Source organism: Sus scrofa, chromosome 14, assembly GCF_054392235.1.
Source record: "Sus scrofa isolate SSC_HxYL_T2T_F1_AM1 chromosome 14, Sscrofa_HxYL_maternal_Yorkshire_Landrace_v2.0, whole genome shotgun sequence".
Lineage (NCBI taxonomy): Eukaryota > Metazoa > Chordata > Mammalia > Artiodactyla > Suidae > Sus > Sus scrofa.
The window spans coordinates 50,649,819-50,666,566 of record NC_139396.1 but is presented as its reverse complement, the minus strand read 5'-3'; the positions used below and the strand labels follow the sequence as shown (position 1 = coordinate 50,666,566).

Genomic DNA, 16,748 nt, shown 5'->3' with positions numbered 1-16,748 from the left:
AAAGCTGGAAGATTTCTTAGCAATTATTTAGTCATCCAGAAAATTCAGGATCCTGGGATCAAGATTAGAAAGATATTCAGGCAAGTGCACAGAAAAGCCAAGTCCAAGATCAGTCCCAGGAGTTGAGTGCGCAGTAGTGAAAACTGGTAATGATCTACACACCCAGGAGTGGAGTTCCCTTATGGCACAGAGGTTAAGGATCCAGCATTGTCACTGCTGTGGCTCTGGTCACTGCTGTGGTGTGGGTTCAAAACCTGGCCCAGGAACTTCTACATGCCACAGGCATAGACCTCTCCCCTGCCAAATACTCTAGCAAGGAAATGGACAAACAAGTACTTTCCACACAATGGGACACTATATAGCTGGTTAAAGAAAAAGGCAAGTGACAAAGTGATAGCAGCACTATTCACAACAGCCAAAAGGTGGAAGCAGCCCAAATGTACATCAACAGATGAATGGTTTTAAAAAATGTTGTCTGTCCATATGAGGGAATTTTATTCAGCCATAAAAAATAATGAAGTTCTGAGACACGCTACAATGTGATGAACCTTGAAAACATGATGCTGAGTGAAAGAAGTTAGTCTCAGAAGGCTACATAGTCTGATTCCATTTATATGAAATGTCTGGAATAGGTAACTCTATTGAGACAGAAAGCAGATTAGTAGTTGCATAAAGCTGGAAGGAGGGAGGTTTGTAGATTGATTACTACTGGATGAGGGGTCTCCTTTGGGGGTGGTAAAAATGTTTCAGAACTAAACAGAGGGAGGAGTTCCCACCGTGGCTCAGTGGTTAACAAATCCAACTAGGAACCATGAGGTTGCGGGTTCGATCCCTGGCCTTGCTCAGTGGGTTAAGGATCTGGCATGGTTGTGGCTGTGGCTTAGGCTGGCAGCTACAGCTCCAATTCGACCCCCTAGCCTGGGAACTTTCATAGGGTGCAGGTGCAGCCTGAAAAAGAAAAAAAAAAAAAAAGAACTCAATAGAGATGATGCACTAAATATTACTGATTTGTATACTTTATTTATTTGGCCACACCCAGATACGCAGAAGTTCCCACACCAGGGATGGAACCCACACCTCAGCAGTAGCAATGCTGGATCCATAGCCCACTGAGCTGCCAGGGAATTCCCAGTACTTAACTCATTTTATCCTCAGAGTACTTTACAAAGTAGGACCTCTGTTGTTCCCATGTACAGCCGAAGAAACACAGATGTTCAGCACCATACACAAGGTTACACAGCTAGTTAGTAGCTAGTTAGTGGCACTTTCAAGATTCAAACTCAGGTCTCTGACTCCAAAGTCCACATTCTTGCAACCACACTACTGCCTCTCAAAGTCTCACAGCCCAAGCTCCTTATGTTCTCAGCAAGCATACTGGAGAGAATAATGTCCCTTCAAACTTCACATCCACCTGGAACCTCAGAATGTGACCTTTCTTGAAAATAAGTCCTGGCATATATAATTAGTCAAGAGGAGGTCATGCTGAACGAGGTTGGGCACTAAATCTAATGACCGGGTTTTCCTAAGAGAAAAGAAAGGGAGATTCAGGCAAAGAGACACACACAGGAGGTCATGTGAAAATGGAATGATGCAGCCACAAGACAAAAATTGTTGGCCACCACTAGACACAGAAGAGACAGGAAGGCTTTTCCTCTAGAGCCTCTGGAGGAGCACAGTCTTGCTGACACACTGATTGTGGACCCCAGGCCTCCAGATCTGTGAGAGAATACATTTCTGCTGTTTTCAGCCTCCCAGTTTGTGGTCATTTGTTACAGCAGCCCCAGAAAACTAATACACAAGCATATGGAGAAAGTCTCAGAGAAGGTACACAGATGGTTTGTTTTCTTCTTTTTTGGACATACTAAGTTCCCAGGGCCAGGGATCAGATCTGACTCTCAACTTCAATCCACACCGCAGCTTTGGCAACGCCGGATCCTTTAATCCACTGTGCCAGCTCTGGGAATCAAATGTGCATCCTGGTGCTGCACAGGTGCTGCAGAGATACAGCCGATCCCACTGTACCACAGCAGGAACTCCTTTTTATTTATTTATTTAATTAAAAACTTTTTTTTTTGGTATTTTTGCCTTTTATAGGGCCACTCCCTCGACATATGGAGGTTCCCAGGCTATGGGTCAAAACGGAGCTGTAGCCGCTGGCCTACGCCACAGCCACAGCAACATAGGATCCGAGCTGTGTCTGCAACCTACACCATAGCTCATGGCAACGCCAGATCCCTAATCCACTGAGCAAGACCAGGGATCAAACCTGCAACCTCATGGTTCCTAGTCAGGTTCTCTAACCACTGAGCCATGATGGGAACTCTAGGAACTTCTTTAAAAAAATTTTTTTTTAATTTTAATTTTTTCTTTTTCTTTTTTAGGGCTGCACCCACAGCATGTGGAAGTTCCCAGGTTAGGGGTTGAATGGGAGCTGCATCTGCCAACCTACACCACAGCCACAACAACGTGGGATCTGAGCTGTGTCTGCAACCTACACAACATCTCAGGGCAACACTGGATCCCTGACCCACTGAGCGAGGCCAGGGATTGAACCTTCATCCTCGTGGATACTAGTCGGGTTCATTACTGCTGAGACATGACGGAAACTCCCTAAATTTTTAAAAATTTATTTATTTGTTTGTTATTATTATTATTTTTTGTGGACGATTTGTATTGAGGTGAAATTCATACCAGCCACTCCTGGTTCCCACATGAGGTTCAACTGGTAGGACAAAATTGATATAATTGCCCTCAGGGCTGTGTTCTCTTGGACAGTTCTGTGTTTGATGCTGTACAGACTTTTTCTCAACAGTCCTGGGAGTCAGGATTGCCATACTCATCTTACAGGTGAGGATCCTGAGGATGGGAACAGAAGTACATTCCCAAGGTGACCCAGTGGTAAGGGTGGGGCTGGGTTGTGAACTCAGGGCCACCCCACTCCATAGCCCATTCTCCTAACAAAGGACCACTCTACCCAGCAGCCCCTGAGAACACACTCTAGCTGTGTGTATCCAATGTAGCAGTCACTAGTGGCAAAGGAGCACCTGACACAGGACATGTCCAAATGAACACATGCTGTAAATGTAAAATACACACCAGCCATCCAGAGATGGATGGATGGATCAACAAAATGTGGTCTATCTATACTATGGAGTAGTATTCTGCCCGAAAAAGGAAGGCAATTTTTTTTTTTTTTCTTTTTAGGGCTGCAACTGCAGCGTGTGGAAGTTCCCAGGCTAGGGGCCAAATCAGAGCTGCAGCTGCAGGCCTACACCACAACAACAATGGATCTCAGCCGCATCTGCAACCTACACTGCAGCTTTTGGCAACACTGGATCCTTAACCCACTAAGTGAGGCCAGGGATCAAACCTGCATTGTCACAGAGACAATGCCAGGTCCTTCCTTAAGGCTGAGCCACAACAAGAACTCCAGGAAGGCAATTCTGACACAACTACAACATGGGTCAAACTCAAGGACATTATGCTGAGTGAAATAAACCAGTCACAGAAAGACAAATATTGTATGATTCCACTTATGTGAGGTACCCAGAGCAATCAACATTATAGAGACAGAAAGTAAAAAGCCAGTTGCCAAGAACTAGAGGAAGAGGAGTGAGGGGTTTTTGTTTAATGGGGATAGAGTTTTGAATCTGCAAAATGAAAAGAGTTTCAGAGACTGGCTGTACAACAATGTGAATGTACTCAATACTGCTGAGCTGTATGCTTAGAAATGGTTAAGATGGCAAATTTTTTGTGCATTTTAGCACAATGAAACATATATACATATTATATAGTACATAAATGAATAACCATTAAGTTTCAAAGACAATATGAAAAAAATGCAAAATACTCTACTGATTACTTTTTATTTTTCAAATAAAAAATATTTCAAAATTTTATTTATTTATGTATTTGGCCATCCCGAGACATGTGGAGGTTCCTGCACCAGGAATTGAGTTCCCATTATCCATACTGGAACTCCATACCAATAATTTTTTAGTTGATTACATGTTAAAAGGATGACAACTTGGATCTACTGGGTTAAATAAAAATATTATTGAAATTATTGGGAGTTCCCTGGTAACACATGGATTAAGGATCCAGCATTGTCACTGCTGTGGCTCAGGTCACTGCTGTGGTGTGGGTTTGCTCCCCAGTCTGGGAACTTCCACACGCTATGGGCATGGCCAAAAAAATTATTCAAATTACTTTCACTTGTCCTTTTTACTTTCTTTAATACCACAACTAGAAAAACCATCACATATGCCTTACATTTTTTGGTAAAAAGTGAAAGATTTATACGATCAGAAGAGAAATCAGGAGTTCCTTTCGCGGCTCAGCAGTTAATGAATCTGACTAGGAACCATGAGGTTTCGGGTTCTATCCCTGGCCTCCCTCAGTGGGTTAAGGATCCGGTGTTGCCATGAGCTATGGTGTAGGTCGCAGAGGCGGCTCAGATCCCACATTGCTGTGGCTGTGGTGTAGGCCAGCAGCCAAACTCTTATTAGACCTCTAGTCTGAGAACCTCCATATGCTGTGGTTGTGGCATAGGAAAAAAAAAAGAAGAGAAACCAGAGGAGTTCCCGTTGTGGCTCAGAGGAAACGAATCTGACTAGCATCTACAAGGACTCAGGCTCGATCCCTGATCTCGCTCTGTGGGTTAAGGATCTGGTGTTGCTGTGGCTGTGGTGTAGGCCAGCAGCTGTAGCTCCAATTCAACCCCTAGCCTGGGAACCTCCATATGCCAAGGGTGTGGCCCTAAAAAGACAAGAAAAAAAAAAAAAAAGAGAGAGAGAAGAGAAACCAGATTATTGCCTTAGTTTTTTTTTTTTTTCAGACAGTGCTGTTCTCAGCTGCCCTTCAGAAAATGACTATGTCCTACTGTATAGCAACATGATGAAAGATAATATGAGAAAAAGAATGTATATATAAATATATGTGTAACTAGGTCACTTTGAAATGAACCCGACTATTATCCATGAGGATGAGGGTTTGATCCCTGGCCTCGATCAGTGAGTTAAGGATCCAGCGTTGCCATGAGCTGTGGTCTAGGTTGCAGATGCGGCTTGAATCCTGCGTTGACATGGCTGTGGGGTAGGCCAGCAGCGATAGCTCTGATTTGACCTCTAGCCTGGGAACTTTTTTTTTTGTCTTTTTTTGCCTTTTCTAGGGCCACTCCCGCGGCATGTGGACGTTCCCAGGCTAGGGGTCGAATGGGAGCTGTAGCCACTGGCCTACACCAGAGCCACAGCAACAAGGGATCCGAGCCGTGTCTGCAACCTACACCACAGCTCACGGCAACGCCGGATCCTTAATCCACTGAGCAGGGCCAGGGACTGAACCCGCAACCTCATGGTTCCTAGTCAGACTCGTTAACCACTGAGCCACGATGGGAACTCCTAGCCTGGGAACTTCTATATGCTGCACCCATGGCCCTTTAAAAAAAAAAAAAAAAAAAAAAGAAAGAAAAAGTAAAAAGAAAAGAGGAAAATGGCTATGTGCTCAGTTTTCATCCTCTCCTGATGTCAGAGTTGTTTGTCCAGAGTCTAAGAGTTTTTTCCTGACTCCTGATGCACCTTTGCATCCCCAGCCCCCCAGCCCCATAGCTTCGATATCTGTAATGCATCTCCATATGTGCAAACTAGTAGTTTCCAAGTGCTGACAAGATGATTTCCACATAGAAGAGGCAGGAAAGGGCTTTCTAACCTGGAGACTTGCAGGGAGTGGGAGATAGCAGCCTGGCAGGATGCTCTGAGCGCAGTGCCCAGCATTAACCGCTGACAAAGCAGGACTGTTCTAGGCAGGACCAGCTCTCCTAAGCCGACACCCCATCCCACTGACTCCTTCCTTACACTGCACAGACAGCAGCACCCCAAATCCTCAGTTTGCCCCCAGGCCTCACCCCACAGCTCAAAGCGGTGCCAGACACACAGCCGAACTTCATGGGCTGCCCCACCACCCAACGTCTGATTCTCTACAGGTGGAAGGAATACTTTTGTCCTCGTTGTGTTCCCATGGTTTCCCATGCAAAATAAAAATAACCGTGAAAGGCATGCCTGGCATCTGCCCAGTTTTTCCCTGTGGGTGGGGGCTGCCACTGAGCAGAACTCCCGAGCCTTCCTGAGCTCACCCCATGGGAGCTGGACCCACGCGAGATGCCAATTAAGTGAATTTCAAATGGCACCCGTGTGGGCTGTTGCATGATGAGCCCGGCAGGGATGCAGGGAGCCGAGGCAAAGCTCTCCCACACGGAGGGTGCTTCGTGCACACAGATGCAACAGGGCACCAATGAAGTAGCTCAGGGTGTTCAGGACCAGGCCTGGGGGCCCTGAGGCCTCCAGAGCATCACTGTGGAGTCAGGGGACTTCCCAGGTCACCCCAGACGCCTCTAACGTTCCTTTAGAACTAACACTGACAAAAAGATGACTTTGGGTACCTCAGTAAGTTCAACAGTTACCACATGACCCAGCCATTCACTCCTAAGCATATACCTCAAAGTACTGAAAACATATGTCCACACAAAAACACGTACCAGAATGTTCACAGTGGCACCATTCTCAGTAGCCAAAAGTTGGAAAGGACCCAACGTCTATCAATGGATGAACAGAGTAACAAAATGTGGTCCAAACATACAATGGAATATTACTAGGTCATGAAAAGGAAGAATGCACTCTCTCAGCTTGTTTTCTTCCTCTATCCAAAAAGGAGATTGGACTAGAGAACAATCATTCATATAGTAACAACAGTTCACACTTGCTAAGTGTAGGCACAGGTACTATCCTATGCAGTTTATACGTATTAATTCACTGAATCCTCACAATAACCTTATGAGAGAGATATGGTTATTTCCCTCATTTTTGGATGGGGCATTTACGCAAAGGAAGATCAAATAATTTGATCAAGGTCACTCAGCAGGTATCAGGTTAGGATTCACACCTGGGCAGCCTGGTTCTCGAGCCAATGCTTATCACCACTAAGACTTACTTTCACTGCTTTACTCACATCTCAAAAAAGGAAACCCAAGGAAAAGAGAATGCCAGCACCTGGATCAAACATTTCTTTTTTTCTTGGTCCTTACAGTCCTTAGAAAGTGTGCTATATTTTCAGAGAGTTGTAACCAAAAGTTCTGAACTTCAGAACCCCACAAAGTCCATCCCCTTGGAATTTCTATCGTGGCACAGTGGAAAGGAATCCAACTAGGAACCATGAGGTTTTGGGTTCGATCCCTGGCCTCGCGCAGTGGGTTAAGGATCTGGTGTTGCCATGAGCTGTGGTATAGGTCACTGACGCAGCTCAGATCCTGCGTTGCTGTGGCTGTGGCGTAGGCCAGCAGCTGTAGCTCTGACTAGGCCCTAGTCTGGAGACCTCCATATGGCGCAGGTGTGGCCCTAAATAAATAAACAAATAAATAAAGTCCATCCCCTTCCCAACAAACATGAGGAGGGGGCTTAGGTAGGAACCCAAGGAGTTTACCCAGACTAAAGAGATGATCTGAGATTCCTTGGGATCAGAGGCAGCCTCTGAATGGGAAGGATGCTGCTGGGAGCGTACAGGGGCTCAGAACAAACCCCTCTGTCTGTCTTTGCCTCTCTAGCACCAGCAGAAGGCCTGGAACAAAGGTTGTAGAAAACTGTTGGTAGGATGAAAGACTGCTGAGGGGCTCCAGTACATTCAGATCTGGGTGGCCATCCTGGGTTGCTCATTGGGGCTTTTTGAGATTTTTTTTTTTTTTTTTTTTTTTTTGGCTGAGCCTGCAGCATATGGAAGTTCTCAGGCCAGGGGACTGAACCTGCACCACAGCAGTGACCCAAGCCACTGCAGTGACAATGCCAGTTCCTTAACTCACTGCACCACAAAAGAACTCAAGGATTTGCTCATTGTTAAACATGTGCCCAAGACAAACAGCTCAGATTTCTTCCCAGCACACTTAGAATAAAGTCCAAACCCTGGCCTCTAAGGCACTAGGTGATCTGACCCCTCTGACCTCTCCTTTAACTACCCTTGGCTTCAATCATCCTTTGTGACACTGATCTCTGTAAACAGTGTTTGTTTTCCATAAACAACCATGCCTCAGGGCCTTGGCACTTGCTTTTCCCCAAGATATTTACATGACTTCATTAGGGCTCAAATTTCACCTCATCAGGGAGGCCCTCCTTGATGACCATATTTAAAGAAGCTCCCCACCAAGTCACTCTGTCATAGCCCCCCATTTTATTGATTTATTTATGTATTTATGTATGTATTTATTCTTTTTAGGGCCGCACCTGTGGCATATGGAAGTTCCCAGGCTAGGGGGTCAAATCAGAGCTATAGCTGCTGGCCACAGCCACAGCACAGCCACATCTGAGCCGCATCCACAAGCTACACTGCAGCTTGTGGCAATGCTGGAGCCTTAACCCACTGAATGAGGCCAGGGATTGAACTCGCATCCTCATGGACACTGTATCCAGCTCTTAAGCCGCTGAGCCACAACGGGAACTCCTGAGCCCCATTTTAGTTCTTCCATAACCCTGGTCAGCATCTGGAATGGTGCTATCTATTTGTTCATATATTTACCATCTATCTCCTCTGCACTAGAACATACGCTCCCTCAGGGCAGGGAGGGCTTTGTCTTGTCCAACGTGTATACCCAGTGCCTGGAAAAGAGTCTGGAAAATCAAGGAATCTCCGACAATTTGTCAAAAGGACCTCCCACTTTCACCTTCTGTCAACTGGGCTAAAGGATTTCTCTCCAGGCAGAGTGATGGTGAGAAAGCAATGTGACACTACAAGACAGAGGCTTTGGAAACTGGAAACCACTGCTCCATCCCTCAGGCTCCGTGCTCATTCCTGTCACTGGCCAGGCCGGTGAGGACAGTGGGAAGAGCCTGCCCCTCACCTCCCGCTGGCCCCTCCTCTTACCTTCATGCTTCTGAAACTCCTCCTCAGAGAAGCTGACGTCCTTGTGGGAGAGGTTGGTCATGAGCTGTTTGTTCTCCTCCTGCAGCTGGGCGATCTGGGAAAGGAGGTCTTGAGCTTCCCCTCGCCACACATCCTCCACCAGCTCCAGCTCCTGCCAGGGCAAGGGGCCAGCGTGGGGTCATGGTGTGCCCAGGGCAGCAGCCCCACCCCCCTGACCCTCGGGAGCAGCTCCGGGTGGCCTGGGCTTTAGGTTGTTTCCTTCCCTGTGACAACCAGGCATCCTGCGTGGCAGCATTTATGAGGACCTAGCTAGGTTAGAACTGCCCCCAAGATAACCACTACCCTGGAACTGTACCTTTTAACCATGTAAAAAGGAGAGAGAGTGCAGGGGCAGCCCTAGTCTACAGGGACTCAAACATGCCCAACCACTCTGGGGAGGTCACATCCGTGACCTTCAGGTAGACCCGCCATCAGGACAAACCTCTCTCTGAGGGAGGAGGAGGCTGCAAAGGCCCCAGGGAGGCCACCCAGCCCTGAATGAAGCTCCCTGTATATGTGAAACAGGCATCTCTTCAAGTGGCCTTGAGCAACTAACTGTAGAACTCTGAGCCCCAGCTTCTCTTGGCTGGGAATTCATAATAGAAAGACTCACAGTGAAGAAAACAAAAACACTAATTTAAAAAGATCCATGCACCCTATGTTCACAGCGGCATTATCTACAACAGCCAAGATTCGGAAGCAACCTTAAATGTCCATCAATAGACGAAGGGATAAAGAAAATGTGGTGCATATGTACACAATGGAATATTACTCGGTCATAAGAAAAGAATGAAATCTTGCCACTTGCGACAGCATGGATGGACCCGGAGGGTATGATGCTAAGTGAAATAAGTCAGACAGGAGAAAAACAAATACCATATTCACTTATTCATGGAATCTGAAAAACAAAACAAACCAATAAACAAAACAAAATGAAAACAGACTCATAGATACAGGTGGTTGCCAGAGGGGAAGGGCTGGGAGGGGAGTGAAACAGGTGAAGGGGATTAAGAGGTACAAACCTACAACCGCAAAAGAAATAAGCCACGGGGATGTAACACAGCATAAGGAATATGGTCAATAATACTGTAATAACTTTGTATGGGGAGAGATGGTTGCTAAACTTACCATGGTGATCATTTCATAAGGTATGCAAACATCAAATCACACCCAAGACTAATATAATATTGTGTGTTAGTTGTATTTCAGGGGGGAAAAAAAGGCTCACAGAGTTGAATGTGAGGATAAACGACATGCCTATTAAAATTATTTTGTGGGAGTTCCCGTCGTGGCGCAGTGGTTAACAAATCCGACTAGGAACCATGAGGTTGCGGGTTCGGTCCCTGCCCTTGCTCAGTGGGTTAAGGATCTGGCGTTGCCGTGAGCTGTGGTGTAGGTTGCAGACGCGGCTCGGATCCCGCGTTGCTGTGGCTCTGGGGTAGGCCGGTGGCTACAGCTCCGATTGGACCCCTAGCCTGGGAACCTCCATATGCCGCGGGAGCGGCCCAAGAAATAGCAACAACAACAACAAAAGACAAAAAGACAAAAGACAAAAAAAAAAAAAAAAAAAAAAAAAAAAAACCATAAAATTATTTTGTGGATAGCTATAATCAGAGAAACAGATAACCAGTGTTGGCAAGAATATGAAGAATCCCTGGCCTCGCTCAGTGGGTTAAGGATCCGGCATTGCCATGAACATGTGGCTTGGATCCTGAGTTGCTGTGGCTGTGGCATAGGTTGGCAGCTGCAGCTCCGATTCGACCCCTAGTCTGGGAACTTCCATATGCCGCAGGTGTGGCCCTCAAAAAAAAAAAAAAAAAAAGAAAAGAAAAAAAGAAAGTGGAACCCTCCAGCATGGCTGCTAGGGATGTAAAATGGTGCAGCTGCTGTGGAAAACAGTCTGGTGGCGGTTCCTCAGTAAGTGACACATAGTTACCATATGACCTATGAATTCCATTGGCAGGGTCCCTCTGCCCAAAAGAAATGAAAACATGTCCCCATGTAAAAACATGTACATGAATATTCATTCACAGCAGCATGAGTCATAAAAGCAACAACCCAAATGTCCATCAACTGTTGGACAGGTAAATAAAATGTAGTGTATCTCCACAACGGAATATTATTCAGTCAATAAGGAATGAAGCCCTGACACAGGCTACAATGTGGATGAACCCTGAAAAGAGGATGCAGAATGAAAGCAGCCAGTCAAAAAAGGTCACGCAATGCATGACTCCACTTATGGGAAATGTCCACACTACGTCAATCCATAGATACAGAAAGAAGATGGGCAGCTATCCAGGGGCAGAAGGGTCAGGGGGAATGAGAAGTGACTGTTAATGGGTCTGGGTTTTCTTTTTTGGTGTAATGAAAACATTCTAAAATTGCAGTATTGTTTGCACAACTCTTTGAATAAACTAAAAGGCACTGAATTGCATGCTTTGAACGGGTGAATTGTATGGTATGTGAATTATATTCAATAAAGCTGTTACAGAAAAAAGGTATTTTGCAAAACCATAAATTAAACAAAGCTTTATTACTGTTGCCTGGATAAAATGTTGGTTTAAAGCACGGATACTGGGGCCTGTTGACCTGAGTTTGAATTTTGTTTCTGACACTTACTAGCTGATCTTGGACAAGTTATTCAACCTTTGGGTGCCTTGGAAATGAGGAAAACAGTGTATATCTATGCCTGAGGGTTGTCACAAGGATTAAATGGCTAATATATATAAAGGCCTGGGATAGTGCCCAGTACCCAGAAAGTACTAAAGAGATGTCTGCTAATTTCTGGTCCTCCTACAGCCCATCACAAGCCGGTCCAGGTGGCCGGATGTCCAGCATCGCCTCCGTTCCTCTTTTAAATAAGTTCCTAAATCCCATCTCCTTTGTCAGGAAGCCTGAGGCACCGGGGAAATGAGAGGTAATAACTAAGTATTTGCACAACTGGTTCAAGGTCACCAGGGGAGCTGAAGGGTGGGGCCAGAGGGTGGAAGTGTTGGTGGAATGATGGAGCGGGCATGGGACCTTCCCACATGCAGGTGTGGGCTGGAAGCAGAGTTAGGCTCTCCCTGCCCCGGTCCTCTCTGCTCCCACCTAACACAGGCTGAGCACAAAGAGGGCCCCAGTGCAATCAGTCAAAGGCAACTGGCTGGACACAATGGAATATGACTCAGCCATAAAAAAGAATGAAATAATGCCATTTGCAGCAATGTGGATGGACCTAGAGATGATCCTACTAAGTGAAGTAAGTCAGATATAATCTGGTATCACTTATAGGAGGAAACTAAAGAAAAAACATACAAATGGACTATTTACAAAACAGAAATAGATTCACAGACATAAAAACACACTTAGGATTACTAAAGGGGAAATTAGTGGGGAGGGCTAGAGAATTTTGGATTAACAGGTATACACTACCATATATAAAACAGGAAAACAAGGACCTACTGTATAGCACAAGAAACTATATTCAACATCTTATAATAACCAATAATGGAAAAGAATCTAAAAAAGTATATACACGTGTGTGCATATATATACATATATATATATATATAAAACCATGTGTACATGTATATACATATATATAAAACACATATACAACTGAATCACTCTGCTGTGCACCTGAAACATTGTAAATCAACTGTACTTCAACTGAAAAAAAAAATGTGTAACTGGCTGGGGTAGGCAGAACCATGGCCCCCAAAGATGTCCACATCCTAATCCCTGGAATCTGAGAATATGTGACTTTACACAGCAAAAGAAACTTTGAAGATGTGATTCGGTCAGGACCCTGAAATGGGGAGATGCCCCTGGGTTATCCGGGTGGACCCAATGTAATCACAAGCGTCCTTAAAAATGAAAGAGGGAGGCAAGAAGGGTCAGAATCAGAGATGATGTGGTGACAGAAGCAGGGGTCAGAGTTAGAGATGTGAAGATGCTGTGCTGCTGACTTTGAAAAGGAAAGAAAGGGCCACAAAACCAGGGATGCAGGGGGCCCCCAGAAGCTGGAAAGGCTAGGAGATGGATTCTCCCCTAAAGGCGCCAGAAGGAATGAGTTTCCTGACACTTTGATTTTAACGCAGGAAGACTCATTTTTGACTTTTGACCTCCAGAATTCAATCTGGTATTATCCATATCAATATTACTCATAATATCTTATTATTCAGTATGATAATAAATTTATGTTATTTTGAGCCAGTAAGTGTGTAGTAATTCGTTTTGGCAGCAATAGGACATGAACACAGAATTTAACCCTCAGGTCTTTTTTTTTCTTCTTCTCACAATGAACTAAAATTGATGCGGAGGAAGCCGCTTCTTGCCTCTAAGCTGACCATGGAGAATTCTTTTCTTTTCCTTTTTTTTTTTTTTGGTCTTTTTAAGGCCACACCCTCAGCACAGGGAAGTTCCCAGGCTATATGTTAGATCAGAACTGCAACTGCTGGCCTACACCACAGCCACAGCAACACGGGATCCGAGCTATGTCTGCAACCTACACCACAGCTCACGCAACGCCGGATCCTTAACCCACTGAGCAAGGCCAGGGATTGAACCCGCAACCTCATCGTTCCTAGTCAGATTCATTAACCACTGAGCCACGACAGGAACTCCCTCCTTAGTCTTTTCAACACTGTCTGCTAATTCCTTATGCTGGCCCATGAGGCCTAGCACAATCAGATCCTTGTACCTCCCTAACCTCATCTCCCACCCGTCTTCCTCACTTGCTCTGCTCTTATTATTACCAGCCTTCTTTGTGTTCCTTGAATACACCAAGCTCACTCCTACCTCAGGGCCTTTGCACTTGCTGTGCCTCCTGCCCAGAATAACCCTCCCCCAGATCTATGGTTGGCATCTACCCTTCAGATTGCAGCTCAGTTGTCATCCCCTCAGGGAAGCCTTCCTGACTCCCCCATCTACAAGACCTCAACCTTGACCAGTCTTTTTTATATTTCTCTTATCTTCTTCATGGCTCTTAACATAAACTGAAATTTTTTAAATTAAAAAAAAAATTATCTCCTCACACTGGAATTGCACCATTGTTTTTTTTTTTTATGGCTGTATCTGCAGTATATGAAAGCTCCAGGTCAGGGACTGAATCTGAGCCACAGCTGTGACCTGCACCACAGTTATGGCAATGCCAGATTCTTTAACCCACTGCATTGGGCCAGGGATCAAACTCTCGCCTCTGCAGCATCCTGAGCCACTACAGTCAGTTTCTTAACCCACTGTGCCACAGAGGGAACTCCACACCATTCTATTAGAGTAGCCACTAGTTACACGTATCTGCTGAGCACTCAAAATGCTGCTGGTCCAAATTAAAACATATCATAAGGGTTAAACACACTGAATTTCAAAGACATAGTAGGGTAAAAAAGAATACAAAATATCTCAAAAAAAATTTTGTAACTATGTGTAGTGATGGTTGTTAACTAAACATTATGGGAATCATTTTGCAACATGTATATATCAAATCATAATGTTGTAAACTTAAAACTAATACAATGTTATTACATGTCAATTATATTACTATAAAACATAATCTTTTACACTGATTACATGTTGAAATAATATTTTGGAAAGTCTGGGTTTGACAAGATATGATATTAAGGCGTTCCCATGTGGCTCAGTGGGTTAAGGATCTGGCATTGTCACTGCAGTGGCTTGGTTGCTGCTGTGGCATGGGTTTGATCCCTGGTCTGAGAACTTCCACACTGTGTGGGCATGGCCCCCCCGAAAAAACAACCCGAGGATATGTTATTAAAATTAACCTCATTGGTGTCTTCTCCCCCCTCCTTTTTCAGCAGTGCCTGTGGCATATGGAAGTTCCCCGGGCCAGGGATCAAATCTGAGTTGCCCCAGAGACAACACCAGATGCTTAACCAGCTGGGCCACAATGGGAACTCCTGGTGTCTTTATGTTAAAATGACACACCACGTTATATTTCTATGGAACAGCACTGTGCTAAAAAGTCAGATCCTTGAGGTCTAAGACCTCTTCTGTTGTGGTCACCACTGTCTCTCAGAACAGTGCCTGGCACATAGTAGGTACTCAATAAATTCTGTTGAATTATAAATGAACAATGCTGTTTACATTTAGATGCAACTGTATATGCACAGCTTTCAAAAGTCTATTTTTTTTTTTTTTTTTTGGTCTTTTTGCCTTTTCTAGGGCTGCTCCTGCAGCATATGGAAGTTCCTAGGCTATGGGTCTAATCGGAGCTGTAGCTACTGGCCTAAGCCAGAGCCATAGCAACGTGGGATCCGAGCCGCGTCTGCAACCTACACCACAGCTCACGGCAACGCCGGATCCTTAACCCACTGGGCAAGGCCAGGGATTGAACCCGAAACCTCATGGTTCCTAGTCGGATTCGTTAACATCTACGCCATGATGGGAACTCCTTGAAAGTCTATTTGTGTGTGTTTCCTGTCTTCCCTATTACCTACCCACTGCCTGAGATGAGGACCTGGTTTTCCTTTCCTCTACATCACCCGTGTCACCTAGGAGGGCACTGCAAGCTGTGGTTCCATCAACGGGGTTGCAGAGTGAGTAACCAGGTAGAACATAAGACTATGGCCTGGGACTGAGTGATGAACGGAACTGATTCTGAGGGTCTTTTGGGAGGAGGAGTTGGTGGAAGAGAGGGTGCATGCTTTACTGGAGCTATAATTGTTGAAAGAGAAGAAGGAAGGAAAAAAGGAAGGAATGGATGGAAGGAGGGAGGGAAGCAGGGCAGGGGAGAGGAGGAGGGAGGAATGAATAGACAGACAGATAAGAACAAGGATATGCCAAGACTTTTGTAGAAATAACACCTTGAAGAGCCTTTGAGGCTGCAGGAAAAAAAAAAAAATCAATGAGTCTTTCTTGATCCCAAGAATACGAAAGAACAGGGACTGTGGTTGTGAAGGGGAAAAAAAAAAAGGTTTTGTCCTCCAAATTAGAAAAGATTGTCCTCAACATTTACAAATAAGCTCTGACTCTGAACACACTGGTGTTTACTTCCTGGCTGACAGCGTTCCAGAAGTGACAAGTGCAGCTGGCTGGGAATGCCACCTGACTCCAGGCCTAGTGGTGTCTCCCAGCTCGGCTGCAGCAGACTTGAAATGCTTGGGGTGGGGACAGAGATGCTGGGACTTGTGTGACCTGGGCTAAGCCCCTTAGTCAACTGCCCCAATAAAAGGCAGTTGTATGAGAGGATCTCAAGGTTCCTTCCTTCCCCAAACCCTCTGGGAGAGATAGAAGGATCTGGAGAAGGAGTAGCGGTAACTGAGGTGAGGCGGCATCTCCATTTTCAGCCTAAGAGCACTCAGTGAAAGCCTTTCCTGGTCTAAATGCAAGTTAACACTGGTAAAGTCCTCAAAATGGGCCAGTATTTGTCTAGGGTACTTTAATTCTAACCATAATCCTATGAGGTGGGTACTATATTATTATCCCCATTTTACAGCTGTGGAAACTGAGGCACAGAGAGGCAAGGTAACTTGCCCAAGACCACACAGCCTGTGAGGGAAAGAGTTTGAAAACAGGCTCTCTAGCTCCAAAGTCTCTGCTCCTAAGAATCCTGACCTTCATTACAGGACAGGGACATTGTCAAGCTCTCAAGTTCCCTGTGATCTTGGAAATGGTGCCTAAGGTTTTCTCGGGAGTGTGAATCTCCTATCTGACCCCAGGGCATAGGGGCCTATGAGAACAAACACAATCAAACCTCCAAAACACTAGTGCTCTTAACCACCTAAGGATCTGCCCTCAGGTTAAGACTGCCTAGGCTCTGCTCCTTGAAAAGACACAGACCTCAAAGTACACACAGTAGGTGATGG

The 16,748-nt window shown here is 45.3% G+C and overlaps 1 protein-coding gene across 5 annotated transcripts in view; it reads right to left on the bottom strand.

The window, feature by feature from the left end:
• The window catches only part of RILPL1 (Rab interacting lysosomal protein like 1), a 46,276-nt gene that overhangs the window by 27,309 nt on the left and 2,219 nt on the right, over positions 1-16,748 (bottom strand). For all 5 annotated transcript variants that reach the window (XR_014827305.1, XM_005670586.4, XM_013982783.3 and 2 more), the window contains exon 2: positions 8,902-9,052. Coding sequence is in view for 4 of the 5 variants with exons in the window: in XM_005670586.4 (XP_005670643.1) it covers positions 8,902-9,052 (151 nt within the window). In the remaining variant the exon portion in view is untranslated. The remainder of the gene's footprint in view (positions 1-8,901; positions 9,053-16,748) is intronic.